This window comes from Durotheca rogersii, assembly GCF_024521655.1.
Source record: "Durotheca rogersii strain YMJ 92031201 chromosome Unknown GGS23scaffold_15, whole genome shotgun sequence".
In the NCBI taxonomy this organism is placed as follows: Eukaryota; Fungi; Ascomycota; class Sordariomycetes; order Xylariales; family Xylariaceae; genus Durotheca; species Durotheca rogersii.
In genome coordinates, this window is record NW_026251246.1 from 310,777 (window position 1) to 337,362 (window position 26,586).

The 26,586-nt window shown below is 54.7% G+C and overlaps 7 protein-coding genes and 1 non-coding gene across 8 annotated transcripts; 3 read left to right on the forward strand and 5 right to left on the reverse strand.

The window, feature by feature from the left end:
* Window positions 1–1,644: 1,644 nt before the first annotated feature.
* Window positions 1,645–4,494, forward strand: GGS23DRAFT_597982 (uncharacterized protein; the record flags this gene model as incomplete). Its single annotated transcript, XM_051518706.1, has 2 exons — window positions 1,645–1,695; window positions 3,280–4,494. 2 exons carry the CDS (start codon window positions 1,645–1,647, stop codon window positions 4,492–4,494), a joined length of 1,266 nt encoding a protein of 421 aa, XP_051370674.1.
* Window positions 4,495–4,807: 313 nt separating this feature from the next.
* GGS23DRAFT_597983 (TfdA family taurine dioxygenase) lies at window positions 4,808–6,291 on the reverse strand (the record flags this gene model as incomplete). The annotated part of the gene is made up of 4 exons (XM_051518707.1): window positions 4,808–4,930; window positions 5,041–5,519; window positions 5,721–5,827; window positions 5,924–6,291. The coding sequence occupies 4 exons, from the start codon at window positions 6,289–6,291 to the stop codon at window positions 4,808–4,810; spliced, it is 1,077 nt and encodes a 358-aa protein (XP_051370675.1).
* A 740-nt stretch (window positions 6,292–7,031) lies between these two features.
* On the forward strand, window positions 7,032–9,494 carry GGS23DRAFT_573982 (MFS transporter). Its single transcript, XM_051516710.1, has 7 exons — window positions 7,032–7,050; window positions 7,117–7,799; window positions 7,877–8,359; window positions 8,417–8,707; window positions 8,763–8,925; window positions 9,034–9,292; window positions 9,354–9,494. Exons 2-6 carry the CDS (start codon window positions 7,397–7,399, stop codon window positions 9,269–9,271), a joined length of 1,578 nt encoding a protein of 525 aa, XP_051370676.1. The 5' UTR covers window positions 7,032–7,050; window positions 7,117–7,396; the 3' UTR covers window positions 9,272–9,292; window positions 9,354–9,494.
* Window positions 9,495–9,662: 168 nt separating this feature from the next.
* Window positions 9,663–12,499, reverse strand: GGS23DRAFT_611138 (P-loop containing nucleoside triphosphate hydrolase protein; the record flags this gene model as incomplete). Its single annotated transcript, XM_051520381.1, has 9 exons — window positions 9,663–10,251; window positions 10,311–10,778; window positions 10,827–11,160; window positions 11,240–11,344; window positions 11,406–11,455; window positions 11,504–11,589; window positions 11,644–11,721; window positions 11,778–11,965; window positions 12,021–12,499. 9 exons carry the CDS (start codon window positions 12,497–12,499, stop codon window positions 9,910–9,912), a joined length of 2,130 nt encoding a protein of 709 aa, XP_051370677.1. The 3' UTR covers window positions 9,663–9,909.
* A 2,616-nt stretch (window positions 12,500–15,115) lies between these two features.
* Window positions 15,116–15,200, forward strand: GGS23DRAFT_t63. The gene has a single exon. It is a non-coding gene; the product is annotated as a tRNA-Thr (tRNA).
* A 2,915-nt stretch (window positions 15,201–18,115) lies between these two features.
* On the reverse strand, window positions 18,116–19,439 carry GGS23DRAFT_573987 (uncharacterized protein). Its single transcript, XM_051516711.1, has one exon. It carries the CDS (start codon window positions 19,302–19,304, stop codon window positions 18,408–18,410), a length of 897 nt encoding a protein of 298 aa, XP_051370678.1. The 5' UTR covers window positions 19,305–19,439; the 3' UTR covers window positions 18,116–18,407.
* A 2,633-nt stretch (window positions 19,440–22,072) lies between these two features.
* On the reverse strand, window positions 22,073–23,321 carry GGS23DRAFT_605898 (uncharacterized protein; the record flags this gene model as incomplete). Its single annotated transcript, XM_051519835.1, has 6 exons — window positions 22,073–22,260; window positions 22,345–22,454; window positions 22,493–22,709; window positions 22,789–22,912; window positions 22,946–23,022; window positions 23,249–23,321. The coding sequence occupies 6 exons, from the start codon at window positions 23,319–23,321 to the stop codon at window positions 22,073–22,075; spliced, it is 789 nt and encodes a 262-aa protein (XP_051370679.1).
* A 754-nt stretch (window positions 23,322–24,075) lies between these two features.
* GGS23DRAFT_121152 (uncharacterized protein) lies at window positions 24,076–26,279 on the reverse strand. Its single transcript, XM_051511083.1, has one exon. The coding sequence runs from the start codon at window positions 26,180–26,182 to the stop codon at window positions 24,098–24,100; it is 2,085 nt and encodes a 694-aa protein (XP_051370680.1). The 5' UTR covers window positions 26,183–26,279; the 3' UTR covers window positions 24,076–24,097.
* Between the last annotated feature and the right edge of the window lie 307 nt (window positions 26,280–26,586).

A 26,586-nucleotide genomic window follows, 5' to 3' on the forward strand; every position in this document is an offset into this window, starting at 1 on the left:
GGTCCCAAGAAAAAGGGGTTGCGCCAAGACGCATCATCGCTACCTTTTACCTAAGAATCCTCGGGTCCCACCAGGCATATTTAGTTTTCGAACATTAGATTGGACATGCTTCAGTTTATAAACGTAACGTATTGCGAATATCCTCACCAAAATTTAATCCTGGTCACAGATGCCCTACACATCCCGGCCGCCCTCCGTGAGATCTTCTCACAGGATCGTTGTGGTTACGTACAGGTTACGGACTCGAAGCGCCTAAGGCGGAGCGGCGCGAGGGGCGCCCCGAGACATCCTAATCCCTGGTTGCCACGCCGTCGTCACCCGCTCCGTCTTCTCTTCTGACGTACACCGAAAATATAATGGATTCGACTTCTTCGCTACTCTAGGTGCCGATCTTTTGGCCAAGCCTACCGCTGTCCCATCGTCGTGGAAGTTCTACCGGATCTAAGGAAATGTTCGGCAGTTGCCTTCAGATAGTAGAGAGTTTTTAGTTACCACCATCAACGTCGCGTTCCGAAATGCTCGTTTGTGTAGAAATCTACTGACCTTGGTTCCGCTAATCGAGAGTCGCGCTAGTGTGGAGTGGCAACCCGAACCCTACCGAGTATGTTGGTAAATTCAGCAGAGGGCGTATTCACGGTACCATCGAAACTACGCCTGGCTAGTCTGAAGTTGTGTGCTTGCATGGCTAGTTTTGAGCGTCTCGTAAGGGGCCCAAAAGGAGTTCCGGTAATGGGCAAGCCTTTCCGCTGGAACCGCCAGCATCAACTAACACGCTACGCCATCTTTAACCATACCAACATTTTCAATAGAGTAAAGATCTGTGACGGTATCGCGGCTAGTGTCGGTGAATTTACGTTAATACTCCCCTTCGCGTCTGATGGCAACAGTCATCCGAGGAAACGTCATTGCCGCAACTTAATACTACAATGGGCGCAGCGATTTGGAAGCATGATACGCTGCGTCTCCTGAAAAGGAGACCCGACTTTCCTGGTGTAATACTGGAGATGAACGATGAACTTGAGTACTATCCATAATATTTGCCTTCACTCACCAACGAATTCGGCGGGCTGCGGGCTCAGCATCTACTTAAAGAGCACAGCTGTCGACTGCAAATGTACGCTCATTAGGGAACGCAACGATATACACGGCCAAGAGTTTTCAATAGCCCGTTTAGGTTGTTAACTTCATGCCCTTCAGTGCCCAAGGGACTTGAAGCGTACTTGCCTACCCCCCCTTTCTTCTATCGTCACAGGAAATACCTATGTATGCGCCCACGCTTTTCGGAAGCAGGCTTTTATCGTTTCCTACACGACAAGCTCGGTACACGCAAAATTCTACGAAGTCCCTTGCGGATTTAAATTGTCAGTTAGTCTACACCTAGCGCTAATTCGGCCAGCAGCAACAGCCCTCAATCCGGTGTCTAACAAGGAAAGGTGCCCCTGAGTCGTTCTTCCAAAACTCCAGCCGGGTGTTATCTGACCCGAGATCGTATTCAAGGAAACTCTAGCGGCTGCCTAGGGAGATTGATCGAGGTGTTGAATATTTACCTATGCATTAGGCGCATGTCTCACGAACCACGAGGTTGCGGGCAAGATGCGTCACGCCCCTGTGCGACCGCGCCACCGGCACCCCCGCGTGTTCACCATGGCGAACGTGCTGGTCCACGCCCTGAACGGCGCGACGTCGCTGTCCGATGTGAATACTGACGCGTCTGCTTCGTTGTGCCCCGTCACGATCACGCGGGTGCCTGTCGAGAGGTCCGTTGAACTCATTTCGGCTAGAGGTGGTTGGTAGTGGTGATGCTGCTGATGTAGTCTTGACTTGGCTCTTGTTCTCGGCGGGTGATATTAGGTAGTGCGAGGACCGGTGGTAGAAGGGAATTCGCGATTGTTATGACGTTAGCGTCGGGCCGGCCTCGTATTTACGTAGCGGGCAACAGGATGACAGGTAACAGCGCGTGGTGAAAACTAGAAGGCGTGGAAATTCGCCGGCAGTTCTTAGCGAGCCGGTAGGGCTTAACGAGCCGGCCGGCTGGAGCGAGCCAGACTGGGGTTGAATTCGCTGGTTGACTCTTGAGCCAACAAGAGGCGAAGCAGAGAGAATTCGCCTTCTATCGCTTAATATCAGGGATCGCGAGATCAGGCGCCGTCGACTTACGAACCCCCGTACTGATCGTGGTTAATACTCACAGCGTGGGCTAACGCGAAATGAAGCTATATTGAGGGTACGTACCTGACAGCGCTAACCGTTCGTGGTAACCAGGTCGGGAAGGACGCCGGCCCCACATCTCCGGAATGGGGCTTCGAACGGGCTCGGCGCCATCGTCGTGGTATTACTCATAGAACCGACGCTCTGTTGGCCAACTAAGCAATTCGTATTAGCAATTCACATGTGCCGTGGCTGTCGGGTCCTTGAGTCCCGCCCCCCCTGCTCCCTGCTACTGTCCCTGGTCCAAAATGGTACGCAACGGTGCTGAGCTGGACGTCGCTTGCAAGTGACCTTCGACTTCGGGACATGGGGATTGGTTATTGGGCATTTGCGTTCCTACGGGATGCGCGGGCCTACCCTGTCAGCGTAGGACTTCCCTTACGACCCCATGTTACGCGAATTCCGAATCCCGGGGGTATCGATACTTGGACGTCAGAGGTGTGGACGTTCGAACCTATGGGTTGAGATCGGGCCCTCCACGGTGGAAACTGGCGTGCCTGGCCGAGTAAACATGCGTTGCTGGGTATAGCAGAGACCAGAGTGCTCAGTGTGGCTCCGATGTTTCCATCGTTCATGCAGGATGTCTTCATGCTACATCAGCTAACTGTCACAGACGCATAGGCGCGGTCTAGAATGGACGCTGGATGTTCAGCATGAAGCTCGCTTGATTGTGTCGGTTTGTCGGCCTCATCGAGTAATCAGAAAACCAAATGAGGCTGCATATACCCCATCCTGTCGTTCTACCGGTCCGAATGGGAGCAGTGGCATTGTCAGCCTCTGTATGTCGGATCGTCGGTGGCTTACCGTGGCGAACACCTCGTGAGACCTCAGAGCCTGCGAGCCATACGGAGTCGAAGCCTACGTTACTGTAGAGCTGCTAAAGTCTGACATCGTCACACGAGAACGGCGCAGTTTGCAGGGGGTTTTCCCAATGTGTGAAAACTACGCGTGACCGTGTTTGGGTTGCATGGTGGTAGAAGCCCAGGCCGAGGTAGATCATTTATCACCTCTACTAGGCCCATGGTGGGATATTCGGTATCTTCGACAACCACAAACCGTCGCTTGAAATAGACAAACGTGTTTGCTGCGAAGGAGCCGACGAAGCCAAACAGCATGTTTGCCAAAGGAGCCATGGGTCTTCGCGCCGTCCTCGTTTCGCTGGTGGCGATTCTGCCCCCGTCGACCGTCACCCATGCTGCCTCCCTCCCGCCGCCTACGGGGCCGTACTACGTCGGTGTGAGGAAGTACACGATCGAGCACTACAACGCGCGCGACCCGCTAGCGCCAAACAACGTCAGCACCGAGTTCCTCGCCACGGTCTTCTACCCGACGCGGCAGAAGCCCCAGGGCGCGCCGCGGCCGTACCTCAACCCGGAGACGGCCGCGCTCTTCGAGCAGTCCTGGAACTACTCGGCGGGGACGCTCGCGGGGCTGACCTCGACGGTGCAGCCGGACGCGCCGTTCCTCGACGTCGGGACGGCGCCGCCGCACCCGACGCTGCTGTTCGGCCCGGGCGCCGGCGGGCCCCCGACCGAGGGCGACACCGTCCTGATCGCCGAGCTCGCGTCGCACGGGTACGCCGTCTTCGCGCTCGACCACCCGTACGAGCAGCCGTTCGTGCGCTTTCCCAACGGCACCGTCGTCACCGGCGTCCCCATCGACTACACCTCGCTGGCGCTGATCCGCGCCATCTACGACACGCGGCTCGTCGACAACGCGGCGCTGCTGGACCAGCTGCCGGCGCTCGCGGCGCGCCACCGCCTGCCCTTCCGCACGGCGCGCCTCGGCGCCCTCGGGTACTCGCTCGCCGGCGCGGCCGCGATCGGCACGCTGCAGCGCGAGCAGGAGGCGCGGGGCGCGGCGGGCGCGCGCGTGGCCGCGGCGCTGGACCTCGACGGGACGCTGTTCGGCGGGCCGGCGGAGGACGGGCCGGCGGCGGACGCGCGCGCGCCGACGTTCCTGCTCGGCAACGAGGCGCACGGCGCGCCGTTCGGCGGCGACGTGTCGTGGCTGACGTTCCCGCCGCGCCAGAGCGCGCCCACGCGCCGCCTGCTGATCACGGGCTCGCGGCACCGCGACTTCTGCGACGCCAGCTTCTGGAAGACGCTGCAGCCCGGCGCCGACCCGGCCGCCGGCCCCGTCGACGGCGCCCGCCAGACCCTCATCCTCAACACGTACGTCCGCGCCTTCTTCGACGCCGCGCTGCGCGGCCGCGACGAGCCCCTCCTCGACACGCCCTCGCCGGACTTCCCCGAGGTCGTGTACGATTACGTGTCCCCCCTCTGAGTACATGGTGGGTCGGAGAGGGCTGGTGGCGTGGTGGGTTTGGTTGGGGAGCGGGGTTTCAGGGAGGAAGAGGGAGGAGGGGGGGATATTGGAGTCTACGAGGGGAGGAAATAAATTGAGGTGGACGAGGCGGGACGAGATGAGAGAAAGAGAGAGACGGCTATTGGACTGGCAGGAAGGTATATATAGTTCTACTAACTCGGTACAATTTGTGGGCGCCCCTCAGACGAGATCAAACATGCTGTGCTGTTCTGCCTAGCTAGGTATACATTATTTGGGTATTCTACGGTATGTTTACGGTCTTTGTGAGACTTTAGTACTGGGGCAGTCCAAGGGCTTCCCGCCTGCCCGTGCTGGCCGGGTCCAGGTACGGCACCTCGCCGATGCCCGACGCGCGGACGCCGGTCCTGATGCCGTCTACGAGGTGCGTGTCGGGCTGAAGGGCGGGTTAGCGTTGTGTGAGGCGCGGAAAGAGAGAGAGGGTGAAGGCAAGGAATAGAAGCGTTCTGTAGTCTTCTAGGTATTTTCCTCTTCTTTTTCACTCACCGTCGCTGCGTGGAGGGTGCTGACGTTAGTCCAGATGGCGCAGGCGCCGCGGGTCCAGTGGAGGCGGGCGACACCGTCGTGGTTGCGGGTGAGGAGGCGGAGGAGGTAGTCGCGGATGAGAGCGTCTTCGTAGGAGGTGACGCCGTCGATGCGGCTGACGTGGAGGCCGAGGCCGGCGAAGACGGACTTCCAGCCGGTGACGGGGTTGGTGCGGACGACGGGGTGGGAGGGGGCGAAGGCGGCGCCGACGTTGAGCGGCGAGCCGCGCGGCGACGCGACGGCGTAGCCGCCGGCGGCGCACGCCGTCGCGAACACGGGCTGCGCGCACGTCGCCGTCAGCGTCTCGAGGAACCGCCGGAACGGCCCCGACAGCCGGTCGTACAGCTCGTACCCCGACGCCCACAGCGTGTCGCCCCCCGTCGCCGGCGTCGACTCCATCCGCAGGAACGAGAAGTCCGACGGCGCGTTCTCGTACAGACCTGAGCGCGCGCACGCGTGGTTAGCCGGGACGACTAATTACCCAAGTGGCGGGACCGGCGCTAGCTAGGGCAAAGTGCGGAGGACAGGGACAGGGGGGGGGAGGAGGATAAGGAGAAGGCGACAGGGGCACAGCGGGTAGAAGGGTGGATTAGCCAAGACTCGCCCCGTGGGGTCGAGGGAGTCGTGGAAGGGGGACGTACTGTCACTATGCCACTCGCGTCCCAGGTCCCGGGGCTCGTCCGCCGCGCCAGGGCGGTCCTTCATAGTGGCATACAGCTTCTTGGCGGCCTCGGAATTGATCACATAGCTGGGGGTGGGAGGGGAGACGTGTCAGCGATCCGCAGCCAACCTGGGCCGACCCATTACCACGACCTCTGCTATTACCTAAGTGGTCGACACCTACATGTGCTCGTCCGTGGTCCCGTCGGCCATGGGGATATTGTTGGGGTCGTTGTAGAGCGGGTGGACGTGCAGGCCGTGCTCGGCGGGCCGGCCGGTTAATCTGCCGAGCTGGTCGGTGATGTGCTTCTGGTCGTCGATGGTGAGGTCGTCCTGCGGGGCGCGGAAGACGACGACGCCGCGCTCGCTGATCAGGATGGCGAGGTCCCGCAGCTGCTCGTCGGCGTTGGGCGCCTCGAGCATCGCCTTGAGCTTCGCGGTGGGATACTCGCGCCCGATGATGGGCGTCATGTCGACGTACTCGAGGTGGTCGAGCGACGTGCCTCTCTTCAGCGGCTCGCGGATCAGGCGAGACGCGCCCAGCGAACCCATGGTCTCTGCGAGTTCTGCCTTGTATTGCCGTTTTTTTCCTGTTCTGTCTCCCCTCGCTAGCATCTAAGCGAGGTCGGCTCCGGTCAAACTCAGCTGGCAACAAAAGGAGAAGCTGACGAGAGGGAGGAAACCCAGCCTGAGATAATAAGCTACTGGGAGATTGCGAGGTTAATATTTACCAGCGGTGCGCATTGCCGATTTAATACGCGAGATGCGCCCGAGAGCGGTCATCACTCATACAACAACAAGAGGCTATACTCGGCGGATAGATAACGCATTAGCTTCAGTCCGGGGTAGCAAATGCGGGGAAGACGGCTTCGGCATATCTCCAGTCTCCAAGAGCCTAACAGCTATAGGTGCTTAAATTCGACTGTAGCCTTACTTGGTAATATTGCTCGGTGCTAGTTAGTCGAGGAAGTCAGGGGTCCTCGGTATGGCGATGCCTTCAGGCTGGCCCCCTCCCTCTCCCTAGCGAACCCCACGGGATCGTTACTCCTAGCTAAGCAAATCATAGGAGAGCTTGATACTACGTAGTATGTTCGTCTGTCCTCCTCACCAATAGAAGTCCCCGTTGATACGACTTTACTGAGGTACAGATACTCCCGGAGGGGCCGTTGCCTCTGCGATGTAACGCTGCCGGACGTCCATGTCGACCTCGCCGATATCTTTGGCGAGTCCCTCACTATAGCTTTCCTGGAGCAGCTAGGGAACGTTGGATTCGTACAGCAATCGTCGTTGGAGTTGTGATGGAGAATACCAGTGCGAAATCCGAAGCTCTGCCAGTAGATGCCAGGCCGGCATTGGCTAACGAGGAGGCGAGCAAAGATGGGAGCCGGAATTACTCCCACCCTGTCGTTCTCCCCGCCTCTACAAAGCATGTCTGCCGTCTGTGGGGTTGCTTCGGCAGTGCAGTTGCAGATACGGGCGGGTCGCCTCGACCCGAAGTTATATGGTCGACTGTGTCTTCTCTTTCCCAGACGTCTAGGTGATATAAATCCGCCATTGAGCATCGTCGGAGGTCACGCGCCCGTAATCAGAAGCAGCGGGATCTCAAAGAAAGGCCACAAGGGCACGGAAGCAGCAGCAGCGCCCTCAGGTCGGCAAGATGGCTGGCGGCGCCGTCGTCTCGGCGAATCCTCTGCGGCTCGATATCCTCAGCCACAGGAAGTGCCTTGCCATCTGCTGCATCATCACCGTCTCCAGCTTCCAGTACGGCCTCGACTACGCCCTCGTGGGCGGCTTCATGGCCATGCCTGGGTTCCTGCAGGTCTTCGGGTACTACGACGAGGCCAATGCCAGATGGGCCATCAATCCCACCGTTCAGCAGCTCATCTCCTCTCTCATGACCATCGGCACGTTCATCGGATCGCTTCTCGTCGGGCCGTTCAGCGCGAGATTCGGCCGCAGGCACGGCCTCTGGGCGGCCTGCGCCCTGAACTACGTGTCGACGGCGATCATGATCGGAGCGACAAATTTCGGAGCGCTGTACTTTGCGCGATTCCTCCTCGGTGAGTCACACTGCGGTCGACACAAGCTCTCATCTCAGCGGCAGGCGGGCCATTACTCATTGACGTGGCGAAACTAGGCATCTCGGTCGGCTGGTTCCTCACCTTCGCGCAGGTCTACATCAGCGAAGCCGCGCCGGCCCATCTGCGCGGCGTCGTGTTTGCCATCTACCAGACGCAGCTCTCGGTGGGCTCCATCGTCGGGGCGGCCGTCGACTACGGCACCAGCGAGGTCGTGGGGAAGGAGGCGTACCGCATCCCGCTCGCCGTATTTTTCGCCGCGCCCACCGTCCAGTCGGTCGCGCTCTTCTTCTTCCCGGAGAGCCCGCGCTGGCTGATGATACACGGCGACGAGAAGCGCGCCGAGGCCTCCCTCCGCGCGCTCCGCAACAGCAGCATCGACGAGGGCGAGTTCCAGGCCGAGTTCAACGAGATCCGGGCGTCCACGGCAGAGCAGATCAGCCAGCACGCCGGGAAGCAGCTGTGGATCGAGATGTGGAAGGGCACTGAGCGTCGCCGGACGCTGCTCTCTATCGCCATCATCTGCTTCCACTGCGCTAATGGTGCGACGATATTCGCAGATTCAGCTTCTCTAATAGAAGGCTAACGGTTCTCCCTAGGCTCTTCCTGGCTGAACATCTACACGACGTATTTCCTAACTGTCGCCGGTGTCACGGAGGCGTTTGCGTACTCTGTAATGGTGACGTGCATGGGCCTCATCGGGGTCCTGACCAGTCTCTTCATCGTCCGTTTCATCGGCCGTCGTCCCATCGTCCTGATCGGCGTCGCTGCTTGCGGTCTCTGCCAGCTCGCCTTCGCCGTGGCGTGGACCACGGCCGCAGGAACCACCCCGGCCGCCAAGGCCATAGTCGCCTTCATCTCCGTCTTCACCTTCTTCTACGTCGCCTACGGCAAGACACAGATTCACCTCCCTTGATAGACTGGCTCTTTCCTGACGTTCTCTAGCTCCCTACGCCTGGCTGATGGGCGGCGAATACCCCAACAACCATCTCCGAAGCCACACCGTCGGTCTCGGCACGGCGCTGAATTTCCTCGGAAACTGGCTGGGCGTGTTCACGGCGCCCTACTTCATCAACCCGGCGAGCCTGGGATGGAGCGCCAAATACGGGTCAGCCGAACAATCATCCCCTTGTTTTGTTCTTACCCACTTCCACCCTCCTTTTTCCTACCCCTGGCTTGGAAGCTCTAGCTATTAATACCAAGTTGCCTCCGACAGCTACATCTGGTTTGGGGCCAACGCGATCCTGTTCGTCTTCACCTGGTACTTCATCCCGGAAACCCGCGACCGCACGCTCGAGGAGATCCACGAGATGTTCGAGGCCGAGGTCCCGGCGCGGAAGTTCAAGACCTACGTCTGCGTCACCACACAAGCGATGGCGGCGGCGGCGGCGAAGAAAGAATCGGTCGCGGCCCACGTGGAAGAAGCTTCGAGAGACGGAGATGCGAGGGAATGAGGATTCTCTTACCTCCTAATCGTGCGCGATTTCTATGCAGATTCGGGTAATAATCTCAATGTTGCTAACAATTTAGCCCCAGTGCTCGAATTGAATATGCTCTCGCCATATTGATGGGTTTCCTTCTCCTCTCCACGCGAGACCCATCGAAAACGGAAAAAAAGACAAGGTCACAATTGTAGCATCACCACCACCACCACCACCACCACCACCACCACCATCAATCAGTATAGAGGTCTTGCTAGCCGAGGGGCATGAGAGAAAACGGATCATGTATTTAGTTCGTCCTACTCGTCAATAAGATCTAGCATCCTAAACTAGACGCCCTCTTGACGTGACGCGAATTAATATCGTCCTCATGATTCCGCATGTGAGATACGAGAACGGAACTGCCAACCGAACGCCTGAAAAATCAAAAACGCAGAGTCCTTAGACAACTATGTGTACACATCCATCCGTGTGATGAAGTCCGACAACGCAAGAAGAGTTGCAGAACACAGGACGGGCTTGGGTGAGACTGTCAAGGCCTCTGGAATACCTCCGCAGCTCAACTCGAACCTGGTGTCATGCAACGTTCATTTACTGCGATGTGAGATCCCCGCCCGGAATGCGGCAATCTTCACCCGCCCCCCGGCGACTCAAGGGGTCAAGTCGTCCGATTCCTCATCTGCGGCGGTGAGGTTGTCGATGATCCGGATCATTTCTGCGCGACTGAGACTCGTCTTGTCCTCCGCGGCCAGCTCTTCGCTCAAGATCTGGGAGATGGCCTTGTGTTTCGTCACCTGGGCTTGGTAAACCTTCTCGTCGATCGTATCCTTAGCCATGATCCGGACCAGATACGTCTCCTTCGTCTGACCGATCCGGTAGACACGACCAAAGGCCTGGTCTTCAACACAACGGTTCCACCAGGGTTCGACAATGATGACTCGGTTTGCCATCGTTAGATTTAGCGCGATACCGCCGCTCATGATCGAGACAATCTGCCCAGTTGCTGTAAGTTAGCCTGCTCTTGGGTCCTTTGCGTCAGTGCGATACTAACCAGAACCTTAACGTCTCTCTTCTTCTCAAAACAACGTAGCGCAGCGTCTCGCTTCTCTTGGCTGATCTCGCCAAAGTGATAGACAAACCGGATACGAAGCTCTCGTAAGATGCGTCCGATTATGCTGCCGACAAGAGTAAACTGGGTAAAGATGACAATCTTATCCCTTGGAGCCTCCCTCTGCCAGCGCACTACGGTCGCCTTCACTGCTCTCATCTTGGCGCTGAGCACCATCTCGTCGAACGTCTCTCGATCATGATAGGAAAGGCTCCTGGAAGTAGCAGCGACTTTGAGCTCCAGTTTTTGGTCATCCCTGCCATGTCTTGAGATTCTAGGCTTTGTAATACATAGCGAAGCGGCCGACTTGAAAGTCTGCTGGCATATGAGGCAACGAGGTGGCCGTATGCCCTGGTCCAACTGGGTCTGCTCGTGCTTGGACAGACACATGACACAATACACGTGAGGACACTGTTGCTGTCAGTACGATAAACTTGATCTCTATATCTGGGAACTTACCGAAGGGATCCGAACGGGCTTATTTGGAGTGCAGTCGCAGTAGCCACATAGCTCGTGACTTTTCCGTTCTGCTGCTTTGGCGCCCCCGCACCAGCGGTCAATCATGTCATAGAACGGATTCTGCCCCGACTGGTACGGAATTTCATCAAGTAATTGGAATAACGTCTGACGCTCGTCCTCGTACTCCATCATGTGTTCAAGCAGATAAGGGTGTGACAAGGCCTGTCGGAGACGCATGATGATGGCGAAAAATCTGTCGTGTTTCGCCTTTCGGGAGTCTGCGGTATCCTCGGCACCTTTCTTGTTAATATCTTGAAAAAGGCGACGTAACGTGCTGATTCCACATGAGTTAGGCATTGCTTCATATCCTAAACGAGAGAGACGAGTGGGGATGGGCTGTTGGGGTCTCTTACCTGTAAATCCTTTCCTCGTGTTCATCTAGCCTGACCTCAACCTTCTCTCTGTGGGTTGGAGGCAAATCTAGCAACTTCTTCCCAAGACACCGGTCGTCCTCAACTCTAGACCATTTCTTCAGCTTTATTCTTTCTCTGGGACTTGACTTTTCATAGGGTTACGAACCGTCGCACCATCAGGCTATCAAGGTGCCCGTGAAGGAGGCCAAAATCCTCCTGTATTATCTGTTAGCGGTGTCAACAGTGAGGTTCACAAATACCTACATCCTCTTCCTCTGTAAATTGTATTTTGAACTCCTTATAATCCTCCACGGATATGACCCGGAGGAAGCTCATGTAAGCGTAGGATTCTCATATGCGTGTTAGCATTTTGTCGATATTGGGAGAAGGCTTCAACGTAATACCCATGATGGAATTCACAAAGGGGGTCCCAGTAACCACCCAACGGTGTTTAGCGTCCAAGCACCACGCAGCAGCAAAGACTATGTGGGAGGTTTGTTAGCAACCTTTCTGACCGTCGTCTTCCTTTACACCTTACTATGAGTCTCGTGGTTTCTTATCAGGTGTCCCTCATCTAGGACAACTCTGAAGAACCCCATCTTAAACAAGACGCCAAGGCTCTGGTAACCTTCTTCGGAAAGGGTGGCGACAGAGCGCTGGCTCTTCCAGAGCCTCTTCGCAACCACTCCCTGGATATCCTCGCGTATGTCCTCGTATGAGGCAATTCTATTCTATGTTAGTATACAGTAGTGTGTGGGACTTTTACAGTCGTCAAGCATACATTATATCGTGTTGCTCGAGGTATGATACAGCTGCATTAGGATGCATTCTCTTGGTCCCCTTCTCGCCGTAGTTATGGAACTTGAGCTTTGCAAACTCTTCCTTGTCGCAGGCCTTTTCTATCGTATCCATCAATTGCTTATGAGCAGACCGAGGGGTTACCCAGAGGGTAGTCCTGTAGCCTCTGCGGACGTCAGCAGTACTGGGCTTGTTGGACATGAGGCAACCGAATACTTCAACGGTCTTTCCTAGCCCCATGGTATCTCCATTGATGCCGCCCTTTGGGCCGAGCAGCTTTTCACGTTCCACCATGAAAGAGACTGCAATCAGCTGGTGGGGATAGAGAAAGCATCTCAGACCTGGGAGTTTGTAATAAGCACCAAGGGCAAGACCGCCAAGCTTCTGGAGCTCATTCTGTAGGTACCGTTTCTGCCATTCGATGCTTTGAGAGCCTACCTCGCTCGGATTTATAGACGACATCGTCCAACCCACGCGAAGCCCACGGACTGCTGAATAGCTGGTTAGGGGGTGTAATACCCTGACGTAGTCAGGCAGATCGAGATAGGTTGGCAGAGAAACTGATTGGAAGGCAAAATAGGAAGAGAGATGGGTGGTGTTGGAGTTTGGATGTTAGGGTGTGGAAATGGAGACCACAGCTGCCTGGGGATAAAACATGAGATGAGATGAGTGATGGTAGACTGGCTGGGTCCGAGTGTGGCTTGAATCTATCGTCGGTTTCCGGAGAACGTATTAGAGAAGGTAGGGAAATGGTGTGATAGTAGACAAGATGCCCGTATCGCTGTCGTCGCAAGATTGGTATTCCCAGAGACAGAGGTTGCAGTGATAGGGAACAACAGGTGGGGAGATCGAAAGAAGACGGGAGGTCGAAAGAAGACAGGAGGTGAAAGGAAGATGGGAGGTGAAGGGAAGTAAAAAGAAGATGGGAATTTTTTAACCAGCGGACAAATTCCACAACGAGATGGCGAAAAACGTGTATCAAGATCAGTGGCCAACACAAGGCAACAACAGGGAAGGCTCGACCGGAGTCGACGGTCGAGTTTTTTTTTTTCGACAACCGTCGATAGTATCAGTTGTCCCCAGTGCCATGTATATATAGCCATGTACCTCAGACGATAAGAGGTAGACCCAAGTACCGCGCCTGGGTGGGAGGCATTCGAGGTGGACGTTTGACAGTATATAACCTGCCCGTGTCGAGACAATGTCAACATGACCACCTGGTGTATATGCTTGCTTCTGTGCTGCCTGCCGACAGAGGGGTCCTCTTCTCGGTCAGCACACACCGGGAATACACTGGATTGTAAAGGCAGCAGTAACAGATACAGTGACGGATACTAGGTATTAGCTACCGAGTACCCCAAGGTTGTAATATTAATATATATCTCTCGATCTCGACTTTCCCTAGAATCGAGATATAGATATACATAGGTATATACACAGGTATATACACAGGTATATACACAGGTATATGTACATATAATAAACCCCTTAGGAAGTACCTGGTTCGATACTTGTAATGTTCTCTGGTATCTACACGTGTTTGCTTGTAATACCTGGTAGCAACACCGGCTTCGTATATTCACCATGTTTACCATCGTCACTTGATCCATCTGGCGTATAGGTCGGTAATATTACTTGTGCTGTTATTTGTCAGGGTGTCAGGTAGGTAGTGTGTACTTGCCACAATCCCGATCACCGCGCTTCTGATGTTAAAATCACAACTTTAACCTTCCCCTTTACCTTAGGGACCGATTTGTTCTTTTCTTGCAACCGTTGTCCTGGCCAGGCCCTGCCCCCCTTTATATATAATAACCAGGTCTCTCCTGTTTGTCCCTCCCGCCCGCCTCTTACCGTTCTCTGGATTCCTATTTCTCTTAAACACTCCGCCGCAACCAGGGGCTTTCTTGGTGTCCCGATTTTGCCATCCCTGCCGCCGCCGCCTACTGACTGCGTTTAATTCTGGAGCAGGATGTCGTCAGAAGCTGCAGAGCAGGGGCACCGGGACCAGAGTCGGAGCCGCCGATCGGCTGCCCCGAGCCCTTCGCCTTCAATCGAGTCCTGGCCACTGCCACCAATTCTGAGCTCTATACACTCTAAAAGCCCAACACTTGAAGATCTCAGCGACCTGCTCGGTGATGAGCCGCCGCAGAGAGCCGCCGGTACAGATCCATCCCCGCAGATTGCTCCCCCCTCAACCCGTCAGAAACGGACCCGTGCTACCCCCACAAGCAAGACTAGCCATCCTAGGGAAGCCGGAGAGGCATTGCAGTCAAGCAACGGCGGTGTCGAAACCCCGACAAGCGACATCGAGTCCGAGCTTGGCGGTTCCTCTAGACGTGACGGAGACGCACATCCCGAAAAGACGAAGGATGACTCAGACACCCCGGAGTTGGACGCAGGAGGCCCCGAGGTGCTTGTTACCGACTCTCGTAATCAAAAATAGCGGTAGGTTCAACTCCTGCTCATCCCGTGCTCGCCTTGCGCTTTCTAGCTGGCGGCTAACCCTTAGCGTTGCAGGGGGCGTTGGATGGACTTTGGCATTGGGATGGTGACGTTGGGTAGTTGGGAGGATTGGTCGCTGGCTAGTTGGTTGGTAGAGATTATTACTGGTGTTTTCAGTTGGCTCTTAGTAGTATGTAGAGACTACACTCGGCTCTAGGAAGAAGAGAGGAGGAGGCTATCGAAACGTAGCAGGGGGTTTCTCGACTGCAAGATTAGAGACAACTCTCTGCTGCATGCAGAGAGTAATAATAGACAACTGTTAAAGCTGCACGTCGTACGAAGCACTGTCATCCCCGATTAGGGTAACACCGCGATCCTTCAGACTACAAGAAACCCCAAGCATCGCCTCATCCTTGTATATTGTCCAGAGTATTGCATGTATTGTAGGGCGAGAAGACGCTGGATTCCTCGCCTCTGGCTCCTTTCGTTCCGGTATTATGCGAAACAGAACAGAACTGAAAACATGCCGGCTGAGCGGGAGTGACACCGTCTAAACTGGGCTGGGCTCACGTCTGGGCTTGGCGCCTTGGGGTAGCTGTGATATAGGCGACCATAAAAGCACGTCACCCATCAGCCGCCCCTATAGCTCAGTGGTAGAGCGCATCACTCGTATCGCATCTGCGACATGATGAGGTCCATCGTTCAATCCGGTGTGGGGGCATGCGACCCTCCTTTTTAACGTCCGGACGCCGACTTATCCCTTAATCTTGAGCATATTACACGTATACATCTTCCAATTCTTATTGCTCCCTTCTGATTTCTTCGGTGCTGCCATGGCGATTAGGCGGTTTTCGAAATGCGACCTGCTGCAATTCATCGATAGCTGATGCGACAGGCGCCTACTAAAACAACACGACTCGGGTAATTCTTATATGGCACTCGCATCAGTCCCGACCTACTTCACAAAGCAATCCGTAAATCCGCTGTCTGTTAGGTACCGCTGCCATTCACTTGAATATTTGAATCCCTCCTCTCAACCTTCTCTGTCTTCTGTCTCCTCCCTCTTCTCCCTCTATTTACCTCCTCTTCCTCAATCCGTCAACGAGATCAATCACGACCACCGCCGTATTGGTTTCGGCTGTCGACCGACCCACGACAGCCTCTATGCCCCGAACCGAACCCTCGGCACCCCGAAGGTGAAGAGACGATGCACCACCATAGATCCTGCTAGCCAAGCCGGGTCGCCCTGTTGCAAGAGCAGCTCCCACGTCACCAACCACAGGGAATAATCGATTGACCTAGTCCAGTACGGATGCCCCCAAGTCAGGGGGGGATCGGCTCTCCCATACGGATTCCTCTGCCGTGAGGTCATTTCTTAACCTGCCCGGAGCTGGTCACGTCGACGGTCAACCTCGTCGAATTCATCACTAACTAGGAAGAACAATTTATGCCAAGTACCATCTATTACATAACCACGGGCCACCCCCCCGCGGGCTACCCCTTAATATACTAAAAAACGTTAAAATAGGTTATTTTAGATTATACCGCTTCCCATTAGTTTTAAAGCTATTTAGGAAATACTATAAATATAGTTCGTGTAGAGCTTTATTATTAATCTAGCGTTTTTTCAGATTAAATCGGATACGTATTACCGGGGTTATTATTAGCTAAAAACGGCGGTAAATGGAATTATATAGCTATAAACTACTACCTAATTAATACGAGTAAATATTAATTAGATCTCGACTAAATAAGCTTCTTTTATTATGAAATTCGTTAACGAGGATTTTATGGCGTTTACTATTCGATTTATTACTTAGGAAGGCGTTTCGATACGCCGTTTAGTTATTATATACGGCGTTTCGCGAATTACGCTAGCGGTTCGGCTTTAGGGTAAGCTAGCGTTATTAGAGCTTTAATTTCTATAGCGCTTAACGAATAAGTAAGAGAAATAGCTCGCTTCGTAGGTTTTACGTTAAGAAACGCTAGGGCTAGCTCCTAATTACCGTACTATTCGCGGAATTACCTAGGATATTTTAAACGCGAGCGGCGATTTACGGCTTCTTAATAAGAATTAGCTCTATAACTTCCTAAAGCGTAACCCTTTAATTACGCTAAAATCCGGGCGTAAAACTAAAGCTTCGCGTTTTAATTACTTTAATTAAAAGGCTATAAATTAATATTTCGATATCCGGGAGGCTAAATACGGCTAGATAAAGCCTTATCTTACCTTTAACGTCGATAAGGGGGGTATTATATTTAGCTAAGGTAAGGAGCCTTATCTAGCCTTATCCTTCCGTTTCTATATTAATTAAGGTATTAAAGTTCGATAGCCTAGTTCTCGGGAGCTTAAATACTAAAAAAGCGATCGTTAAGAGCTCTTAGCTTAGGACTTAGGCCTCGTTTATCGAGTATATTAACGCTACGGGCTATACTCTTTAACCGGGTATTATCTTTAAAGGAAAGGAGCTCTAAACGACTTAGTTTATAGATTAATTTAAGAAGATCGCCGATTAATACTTTATTACCTTAAATAACGGCTAGTCGGATAGCTATATCGCGTTAGAGTAATTAAAGGGGGTATTTATTAAGGAAACGAATAACCTCCTTTCCTACGAATCTAACGCCCGCCTATTAATCCTAGACGGCTATAAAAGCTATATAACTATTAGTTTATTTATTTCTTAATTAACTAACGTTAATTTCGTATTTTTACGATTTTTTTCTGATTTTTTATAAGCGAGTATTACTAACGTATTACGATCTTAGGATAAATTTATAGCTACTTATTTTCGGTATAATATTTACCTATATTTCCTACTAGCGTATATTTCTTACGGCTTATAACTACTCGATAATAACTTATTTAACGCTTTTAAAATAGCTTATAGGAAGTACTTAAGCTAGTTATACTCCTTAACGGATACCGCGCCGATTAATAAGCTAAACTTCTTACGTTATTTATACGCGGCGAAAATCGACGCCTTTACCGAGAAAAACGTTTATACCGGCTTTAAGGTAATTAAGAACTAACTAATAAGCCGTAATAAGGCATTAGTATACCTTAAGCTTTAATAAGAGAAAGATATAGTTAAAATAAGCTAACGAAAGAACCTTAAAAAGGAAAGCTTAGAGGTTTAGGTCTCGACGTTAAACGCGATTAATAAGGCTAGGAAATTCGCCGTTAATCGATCTTTATATATTCGCGTAACGCTTAGGAACGTTACTAACGATTATTACGACCTTTATACGAAGCTAGCTTTTAAAGATTACTAGATCTCCTCGTTAATGGCTTAATTAGAGCTAAAAAGCTAGCCGAGAAGGAGGGCTATTCCTAACCTAAATAAGCGCTTCTAATCCCTTTACGAAATACTAGCGAACGATTAGGATAGCTAATAGCTACCTAATATTACGTTAGAAGCCGTAATCGAATAATAATAGCAATAAAAGGAGGTAGTAGTAACGGTAGCCTAGGAGGAGGCTATAAGCCTACTAAGCGAGGATAAGTAGGATACTTAATTACTATAACGCGTCCGATTACCGCGCGTAATTAGGGCTCCGGCGCGCTTTAGGGATTAATTAAGTAACGGGCATTAATCTGGTTTAGTTTTTATAATTTTTTAAATTTATTTAAGTAAGCTATTTAATTTATAAAAGGGCCTGTTTTAGCCTTTTTTAATATATTAAGGGGTGGCCCGCGGGGGGGTAGCCCGTGGTCATGTAATAGATGGTAGGTAGCAACGCAGATGGCCCATACGATCGCTTAAATGTCTAAAAGAGCAACCCCTCCTAATGCTCAGCAGTAGAGGTATGATATCTATACAAAGTGCAACCGGAGAGAAAATGCAAGCAAAAACCCCGGAAAAAAATTAATAAATCGCAGTGGATCGGATACGCCTCCCACCCTTCCCCCCTTGTATCGAGACGCCTAGTTGAGGATGGCAATGCCTTGAGCGTTCGCGCCGCCGAGGCCCTCGAGCGAGAAGCGCTGGAGGAACTTGGCCGAGCCGGGGCCGCCCGCGATGTCGACGACGACGATGGCGGCGTCCATGGTGCCGTTGCCGGGGGCGAGCGCGTAGAGGAAGTTGCCGGAGGCGAGGAGGTCGGTGAAGCCGGCGTCGGGCGCGTCGGGCGACAGGTCGAGCTGGGCGACGACGCCGGCGTCGTCGGCGCTCATCTCGACGATGCGCGGCACCGCCACGTCCGTGACGAAGACGGTGCCCGTCGCCGGCGCGAACGCCGCCCAGCACGTCGCCGCCTGGCCCTCGATCGCGGTCTTGCCCGCGACGACCGCCTGGCCGGTCGCGCGGTCCACCTGCAGGACCGCCGCGCCGAACGACGCGTCCGTCGCGAACACCTTGCCGGTGCCGGGGATCACCTGCGAGCCGAAGAGCACGTTGGTGCCCTCGGGCGTGGAGCGCAGGTCCTGGGCCGCGGCCGCCCTGCGCTTCGCGCCGCGGCACGACGCCGTCTCCTCGATCTGCAGCGACGAGAGGAAGCCCGCCTTGCCGACCGTCGGGTCGCCCTTGACCGTCGTGAACAGCGTCGCCTCGTCCTCGGAGAAAAACGAGTGCGACACGGTGTTGAGCGGGCCCAGCGGCGGCGTCGTCTGCCCGAGGTCGATAGCGCGCAGCTTGTCGAAGGCGCCGAGGCCGCGCTTCGTGAAGGGCGCGCAGGTGATGCCCGCGACGGCGCCGCTCGCCCCGACACACGCGAGCCCATTCTTGGTCGACGCCGCCACCGTGTTGGGGAAATCGGCCGGGACCTTGGCCGGCTTGCCGACCACTGCCAGCTTCGTCGGGTCCTCCTTCGAGATGGTCAGCATGGTGAGGGTATTGCTTCCGGCGTTGACGGCGAAGATGTACTAGTTCAGCAGTGATAGTTGTCAGCGCATGCGCGGATAGGTAAGAAGACGGGGGGGCGGCGTCAGCACTCACGTTTCCGGCGACGGTGAGCGCGCCCTGGCTCACGAGGGCATCCGGCACCGCGGGCAGCTTCTGCTCTCCGGCTAGCGAGTTGGTCCCGTCGCCGCCGGCCGGCGTGATGGTGCCCTCGCCGAGCGTGCCATCTTCGTTGATGGGCAGGGCGACGATGGAGTTGGTCGCGTCGTTGGTGATGAAGTAGACGGCCTTGCCGGTGGCCGCGCAGGCCGGGTCCTCGGCCGGCGGGTGAGGAGTGCGCTCGATAACGTGGCCGGCGATGCCTTCGGCCGCCACCAAAGCTGCGAGAATGCTTGCCCTCATTGTGAGTTTGTAAAGGAAGAGGGAATCGAGAGAGAGGCAGACAATAGGGTTGAGGTTTATTAATTTTTATTCCGGCTGGGGTGGAAAGCAAATAGAGAATAAGGAAACACAGTTGAAATTACAGGACACCTGGTCGAGTTGAGAGTGAATGCGGTAGTGATGGCCATCGTAAAAGGCAACGAACGGCCTGAGATATGTCGGTTATATAGACCTCGACGGTGGTTGTTGTCGATATCACCTACCCCTTCAGCATGCTTCTAGGTGTAATAGAGCCAGCAACTCCGTGTATGGGATGTTGGAATCTACATTTCCTATTTCGGCCGACATTAGATATTAAATTTAGCCGTCCCGGGAGCTAGGAGCGTCGAGGTGTCGATTGAGTAGGGAACGAGCCTTCATAGCAGACCCCAGCTGTCAGGCGGGAATCCTCATCGCGCCGCCGTCAGGGGCTCGCGAGGATCGTAGCGGCCTCGACGGCCACTGGTCAGCGCCTATCAACTGCATCTAAGACACGTTTTCAGAGCCCGTACGGCACGGAGCGAGCCCCCCTGCGAAGGATCGGCTGTACTTAGACGAGACGGCGCGTCCAAGCCCCGCCGTTCCAGGGCTGAGGCTATTTTTACGCCACCGCATGCAATGCTTGGGAATCTCGTATTTCCTAATCGGGCAACAGCCAATCGATTCGGCGACCGGCCAGCGCTCAGCCGAGCTGCAGGGCGACTTCGTGCCTGTGTCGGTCTCTGCGTCGCTAGCCTTTGCTCGTGGATCGAAGCAGACTCCTTCTACGCAACCACACGTCCCTAGCGACCCCGCGATGTAGGTGATAGTGTCGTCTCCGGAGCTGGTGGCTGGAACGCGAAGTGGCTGCCTGGGCATCGTGTAGGAGAACTGCGGTTTCAGTCGGGGGACGGGTAGCAATAGGAGCGAAGGGAGGTGAAGATAGAGGGAGGGAATAATACTTGCAGGGAGACATCAGGGAAGACTGGGGAAAGTAGTGGTTATTCTTCGAGCAGATATTACCTATTACGGGGAGAAATTTACCTACCACCTAGTCTTCCTCGTTCCCGTTATTCCCAGGGGAGAGGTAAGATGGTAGGAACAGAGCCGGCGGCGGCCCACCCCAATATTATTGATTCCATAATACGGCGGTGTGCATGTACAGATGCTGCAAGGCGCTTCATTCCACGTGTAATGTTAATAATATCTCTCCTAACGCCGCGAGCTCAACGTTATCCCAGTCCGTTTCAATACCTACCTACCTAATACGCCTCCACCTCTGATATCTAGCCAGATCTGCTGTCCCATTGCCCTGTCCCCAGAAGTTGCACATGGGACAGAGTCGACATTTCTGTCCGCGGAATCCGACTCGGAAACTAGCGAATTCCGGTACACGACATTTGCACCCGTTCGCGATGATGTTGTGTATTACTTCGGCTAGCCGAACATTCCCAAACCCGGCATTTCTTCCCGACCACTCGCGTCTCCCTTCTTAAGGACTGATGGAGGCGGCTCAAGTTGTAGGAGTGCTTTCGCGTTACCCTTACCTTGATATCGCCCGCTAATATTCCGGCCTGCCAGGTGCGGCGCCGGCGTATTGCTGGTCTCGTTCTTGGCCGACATCCCGCTGACTCGGCGAACTATCTCGTTCTTGGCTTGGGGACTGTCATTGACAAGGAACCTTTCTCGGGGGCCCTCGAGTCAGCCATCCACCACATCTACTCACATGGTTAGACTCATACCTAATAACCTCAATACCGAAAACGTTCTGGTCCGCGAGGCTGGGATGCCCGGTTCTAATCGACTTAGGCTCTTCTTGCAAGATGGACAAGAAGCCGACAACCAGCCGGGGGACTAATAAGGAATGGATCGACGAGGAATAATACGTAAGACTATACCACGTCAGAGAAGCTCCATGACATATTATGCTCTTGCTAAGATTCGCGTATGGCCGGACAAGCCAAAGTTTGAGGACTAATAATAGCTAGCAAGTGTCCGAAGGCAATTCAACAGCTGTTATCTTGCTCGGGGATAAATGTCAGCATCAAAATCCTAGGCGCAGTTGTACTCGGTGATATTATCGAACGTCCCGGTCGATGTTTTTCCGCCCAGGAGCGCCCCGATTTCCAGATCAGTCCCATCAATTGAGGAAGACAGTCATGTGGGGACCCTGCTATGAAGCCGTACTCAACTCCGCCTGGTATCAAATCGCAGAAAGGTCTGTGGCACCTCGGCTGCCACCAACCTACAGACTTGCGAAGACGATGGCAAGGTATCAGAGGAAGCACACGCTGTTGTTTTTTTAATAGAAAACACCATGGTATAACATTACTGCGCATCTTGACTTTCTCTCTTAGAAAACCTCTGGATCCTCCCGTGCTTCTCCGGGGACTGGCCTCACGCGAGAATACAACTCTGGGTCTTCCCGTTCCCACGGCCTGCCCATTGGAAATACTTGTCGCCACAATCTGTTGACACATCGTACCAGCGGCTGGTAGTACGGTGTGAGGGATTCAGTTATCTCGTCACGTAGTAGTTGAACTAGCCCTTATATTATATGCCTGCACACCGCACAGCCTAAATGTAGGCGTCTACGTTTTACGCAACATATCTAATTGCCCTTACCCGATCCGTTGTCGTGGATACATATCCAGAACAACACCCAGAAGAATGACTCGAGATCGTGCATAACGGGGTGCTGCTCGCCGAGAATGACTCCGATTGCCGTGAAGGCCCTCGTGCCAGTCTTGCCTGTCGCCTCAGAAGCTCGCACCCGCGCCTCCTTAACCCGAGGTCGAGATCGATTAAGAAGAAAGACCACCGAGGATTATCGTCCTCCTCGTTGACCATAAGATTATTAACGGAAATGTCTCCACGGAGGAAGCCGGCCTTACGTAAAGACTCGTATCCTTTCACGCAGCCTTCTAAGGCGGAAAGCAAAGCCGTACGAGAGCTTGCCTGATAGATCGGGCTCCCGTAATCTCGGAGTACTACGCCGATGTATTCGGTTCGGCGTAAGACTGCTGCTGCTAGCTGCCTTTGCCGAAGAACCGGAACAGGATCGCTTACTCGGCGGTAAAAAAGCCCCAGTCTGGCTCGATGTCCGTTTTAGGCCGGCGATGCTGCGGCCTTTTCGCAATCTTCTAGCTGCACTTAAGCCCCAAGACGCTACCGACCGTCGGTCTCCGTAGCTCTTCGCAGTCGTAATATCTAAGCCCCCCCGTACATTGTCTCCAATATCGTCATTTATACCGCGGATTCGAACAGTCCGGCGGTAATAATATCGAGCCAAGTTAACGACACCTTTATCGGCCGCCTCGGTCGGTGGTAGCGACAACGGCGACAGCAGCAATCAGATCGCCCTCGGTAATGGTAATGGTGATTCTAGTAGGATCGGCCGCATCGGTACCGATATTACTAGAAATAATAATGTTACGTAGATCGGGAGAGATAGGTAAGGACTGAGGTTGCTTTGCTGTGGGAGTGATTGAAGATGGGATGAAGAGATTGAATTGACTGACTAGCTAACTAGGTAGGAAGGAAATGAGTAAAGGAGTGAAGAAGTAGGGAGCTAGGTATAGGTGGCTTTCTACGTGATACATATTAAATACCTAATATTAACATTAGTGCCGATACTAACATCAAACTGAGGAATTAATTGCTCGATACTTTCGGCAACCCTTGGACTTACGAGTCTGCCACGCGAAAACATATATACCCACACGTTCCTCGTAGCTTATGTAGGATAATAATATAAGTAGGACTCCCTACGTAACTTCGTATGCGAGATGGGCGAGTGCTCAGTTATTACAGAGTCTCTCCCATGGGGCGTGGTGGGCAAAGCCGTGTTAGGTTAACCATAGGTACAACCAGGAATTGATCGAACGACTCTTGTCCTAGGACTTCTCGCCAGGACGGGGGCATTCTGTCTTCTTGCTGTCAAGTGTGAAGGCATATCGATATGGGTATCAGAAGCCGTTATTATTGAACACGATTCCTTCGACCGAAGGTAAGGTAAAAGGCAAAACGGCCGGGTCGAGGTCGGGGGTTGGCGAGCAGCGCAGTCGAGTAATACCTGGCTGCCTACCTACCTACCTAACTAACGACGACCCAGCACGTTCAAGCCGAGGCAGCTTAGCCGCGGACAGTATGAGGGAACGGCGTTGTCGGCGGGAAATCGGGGATGGCAAAGGGGAAGGATGTTCGGGGCGAGGCCGACTCAGTAAGTCTAGGTCCAGACATCGCACACGCACGTGCGCGCTCTACAGAACACGAACGTGCCTACGTGGAGAGATCGAAACCGAGAGACTACCGAAAGAACCGCTGGTCTATTGATTGACAGGAACGACGTGCTAACTCATGGCTCGCTCGGCGAATATTACATTTCTACATCAGTGGACCCTGTTCTCCCTCGCGTCAGGTCGCTCTGGGTCGACCTCGAGTCGCCCTCGGCTCTCTCTTGGCCTTCGCCAGCCGTGCCGGCGGACGGGGTCGAGGAGCCCAGCCCGAGTCCGGCCTCGAGCTCGCTCACGGAGAACATGACCTCTTGGGCGACTTCGCGGCGCCACTCGCGCGGGAGGCGCCAATCGGGATCGTCACCAGGCGGGCCGGGCATTACCGTTGACTGCTCGAAATCGATGATGACGGGGCGGCCGTAGCGCGGATCGAAGAGGACGTTGTACGGGTTCGAGTCGCCGTGGAGGATTCTGAGCTTGTGGAGCGCGCCGTAGGCGGCGGCGACGTCCTGCACGAGCTCGCGCTTCGCCGCCGCGTCCAGGCCCGGAGTCTCCACCAGCGGCGTCCCCGCCCAGCTGAGCAGCAGGAACAGCACGAACGACCCCCCCCTCCACTTGTACGGCGCGCCCGGCCGCACTCTGCCCACGCACACCGGCACGTGCACGCCCTGGATCTTGCGCAGCCAGTCGTATATCTGATGCTCCAGGCGCAGCAACATCATGTCCTCCCGCTGCACCCCCTTCGCGACCAGCGTATAGCCGTACACCGGCGTCCGCACATTGAAGAGCGTTCCCACCGACCCGAAAACCCCACCCGCCTCACTGCCGGCGCTCGGGCCCCCCTCGTCGACAAGCTGGAGCCTCACGAGGCTAAGCACTCGCGAGAGCTTCGGGTGCCGCGACCCGTGGTCCGCCGCGTTCGGGCAGTCTGGGTCCACCGGGGCCCCCGTCACGAGGCCCAGGAGGCACTTGTTCGTGCAGTATTCGTGACCGTCCGGCAGCGGTTCATAGGGCCAGCAAGAGGGGAAGTGAGGGGAAGAGTGTGCGAAGGGCTGGTAAATGCGGGCGGACTCTTCCGGCTGCAGCGCGTGGGGCGAGTTCTCTGGGAGAAGGAGGCTACGGAAGTCGTAGCCCGGATGGTCGAAGCAGGGAGGACTCTGGCGCATGGCGGTTTGGATCTCGCGGAAGAGGTTGTCGTAGTTCGAGCAGCGGGTGGATGGAAGCTGGGTGGCAGTGATGTGCCAGGCTGCGGGGGGCGGCGACAGACGGAGGGCCTGGATGACGAAAGCGAAGACTCGTGCCACGGCGGTGTGGTAGAGCTTGTTCTCCTCGTTCAGGACGACATCCATGTTTGGAATGCACACGTAGTAGTGGACGATAGCAGCGTTGTCGGGGATGTGGAGGAAGACGAGCGCCTCCTCCGTGCACACGTAGCCGAACTGCACGTCATTGGCCACCATGCGGCCGAAAGTCCGGCTCACGACGTCGGCCACGAGCGACCTCGACCAGGACACGGCGTCCGCACCCCCGGCGCCGCCGAGGTGGGGCCCGCGAAGGTACGGTTCCGGTTTGAACGGGGAATCCAGGCTGGTTGCGACCATGATAGTCGTTAGCTGGTGCGGCGCTACATACTCGACGGCAACCTTGAGGGTCCTGGGGCCGACCGGAGCCTCGCATATGTAGAAGTCGTCACTGAAGTCACTACAGAGCGTTACCGCGTCAAGGCCGAGGTCAGCCCAGAGGAACCCGTCGTTCCGCGCTGCGTTCACGAGCGTCTGTACTGGGTGCTGGACGGCAAGCCGCTCGCGGTCGCGGAGAGGCCTCTTAGCCCGTATCACGTGCGCCGCAGACGACGAGCTCAGCATCTCATTTGTGGATGGGAAGATGGGCTCAGACGAGAAGCGCTGGTTCGAGAGGAGTGTCTGCCAAATTTCCTCCTGGTCCTCTCTGAAATCCTCCCACGGGATAAAGTCTTGGGGGATAAGTATTTCGGGCTGGTTGGTGTCGCCTTGCGTATTGGGGAGAGGTTCACGGACTACGCGTGCAGCAGCTCGGAGCGCGCGGCAAGCGTCGAGGTACTGGGTGAGGGACTGCGGCCGAGCACCCTCGTCGAGCACTTCGAGCTCCCGCCTGGCGGCATTACTAGCCTCTGTGCGCTGATGGCTCGACTCTTCCTGGCGATCTAGCTCCTCTCGCCGCCCTATACTCCCCAGCCCGAGGTCAGACATGATGGTGATACAGAGAAATGATACTCCCTAATCTCCACTGCTTCACCGATAACAATGGATGAATATAAAAAATAGAACGGGATGAGGCTGGCTCTAGCAGAAGGCAGCTGGAGGGTGATGGTGGAGGAGGTGGGCTGAAGGAAATAGACCTGTATTTCGTAAAGGTATAATTCTCCCGTGTCTGCTCGGTTTATATGTATTCTGTCTGCTCCCTTCCATGGGCCCTCTCATGGGCTCCAGCTCCCTGCTTCTCCTTGTGTCAGGAGGCGGTCTTTCTGGGGCTCACCTGCTGCTCGTCGTCGTTTGAGACTGCTCGTCTTGTCCTTCCTCCATGCCCCTTCCCACTCCGTCTTAGGGGGAATAAAAGGGAAGCTTCAACAGCTCGTATGCTCTCGTTGGAGACC

What these genes read in the sequence shown, in the direction of transcription:
- GGS23DRAFT_573987 (XM_051516711.1), bottom strand. Translation starts at nt 19,304, where the DNA reads ATGCTGACCATCTCGAAGGAGGACCCGACGAAGCTGGCAGTGGTCGGC.
- GGS23DRAFT_121152 (XM_051511083.1), bottom strand. Translation starts at nt 26,182, where the DNA reads ATGTCTGACCTCGGGCTGGGGAGTATAGGGCGGCGAGAGGAGCTAGAT.
- GGS23DRAFT_573982 (XM_051516710.1), top strand. Translation starts at nt 7,397, where the DNA reads ATGGCTGGCGGCGCCGTCGTCTCGGCGAATCCTCTGCGGCTCGATATC. An exon ending in CTGCTTCCACTGCGCTAATG is followed by an intron (nt 8,360 to 8,416) that starts GTGCGACGATAT and finishes GGTTCTCCCTAG; the next exon opens with GCTCTTCCTGGCTGAACATC. An exon ending in CTTCTTCTACGTCGCCTACG is followed by an intron (nt 8,708 to 8,762) that starts GCAAGACACAGA and finishes GACGTTCTCTAG; the next exon opens with CTCCCTACGCCTGGCTGATG.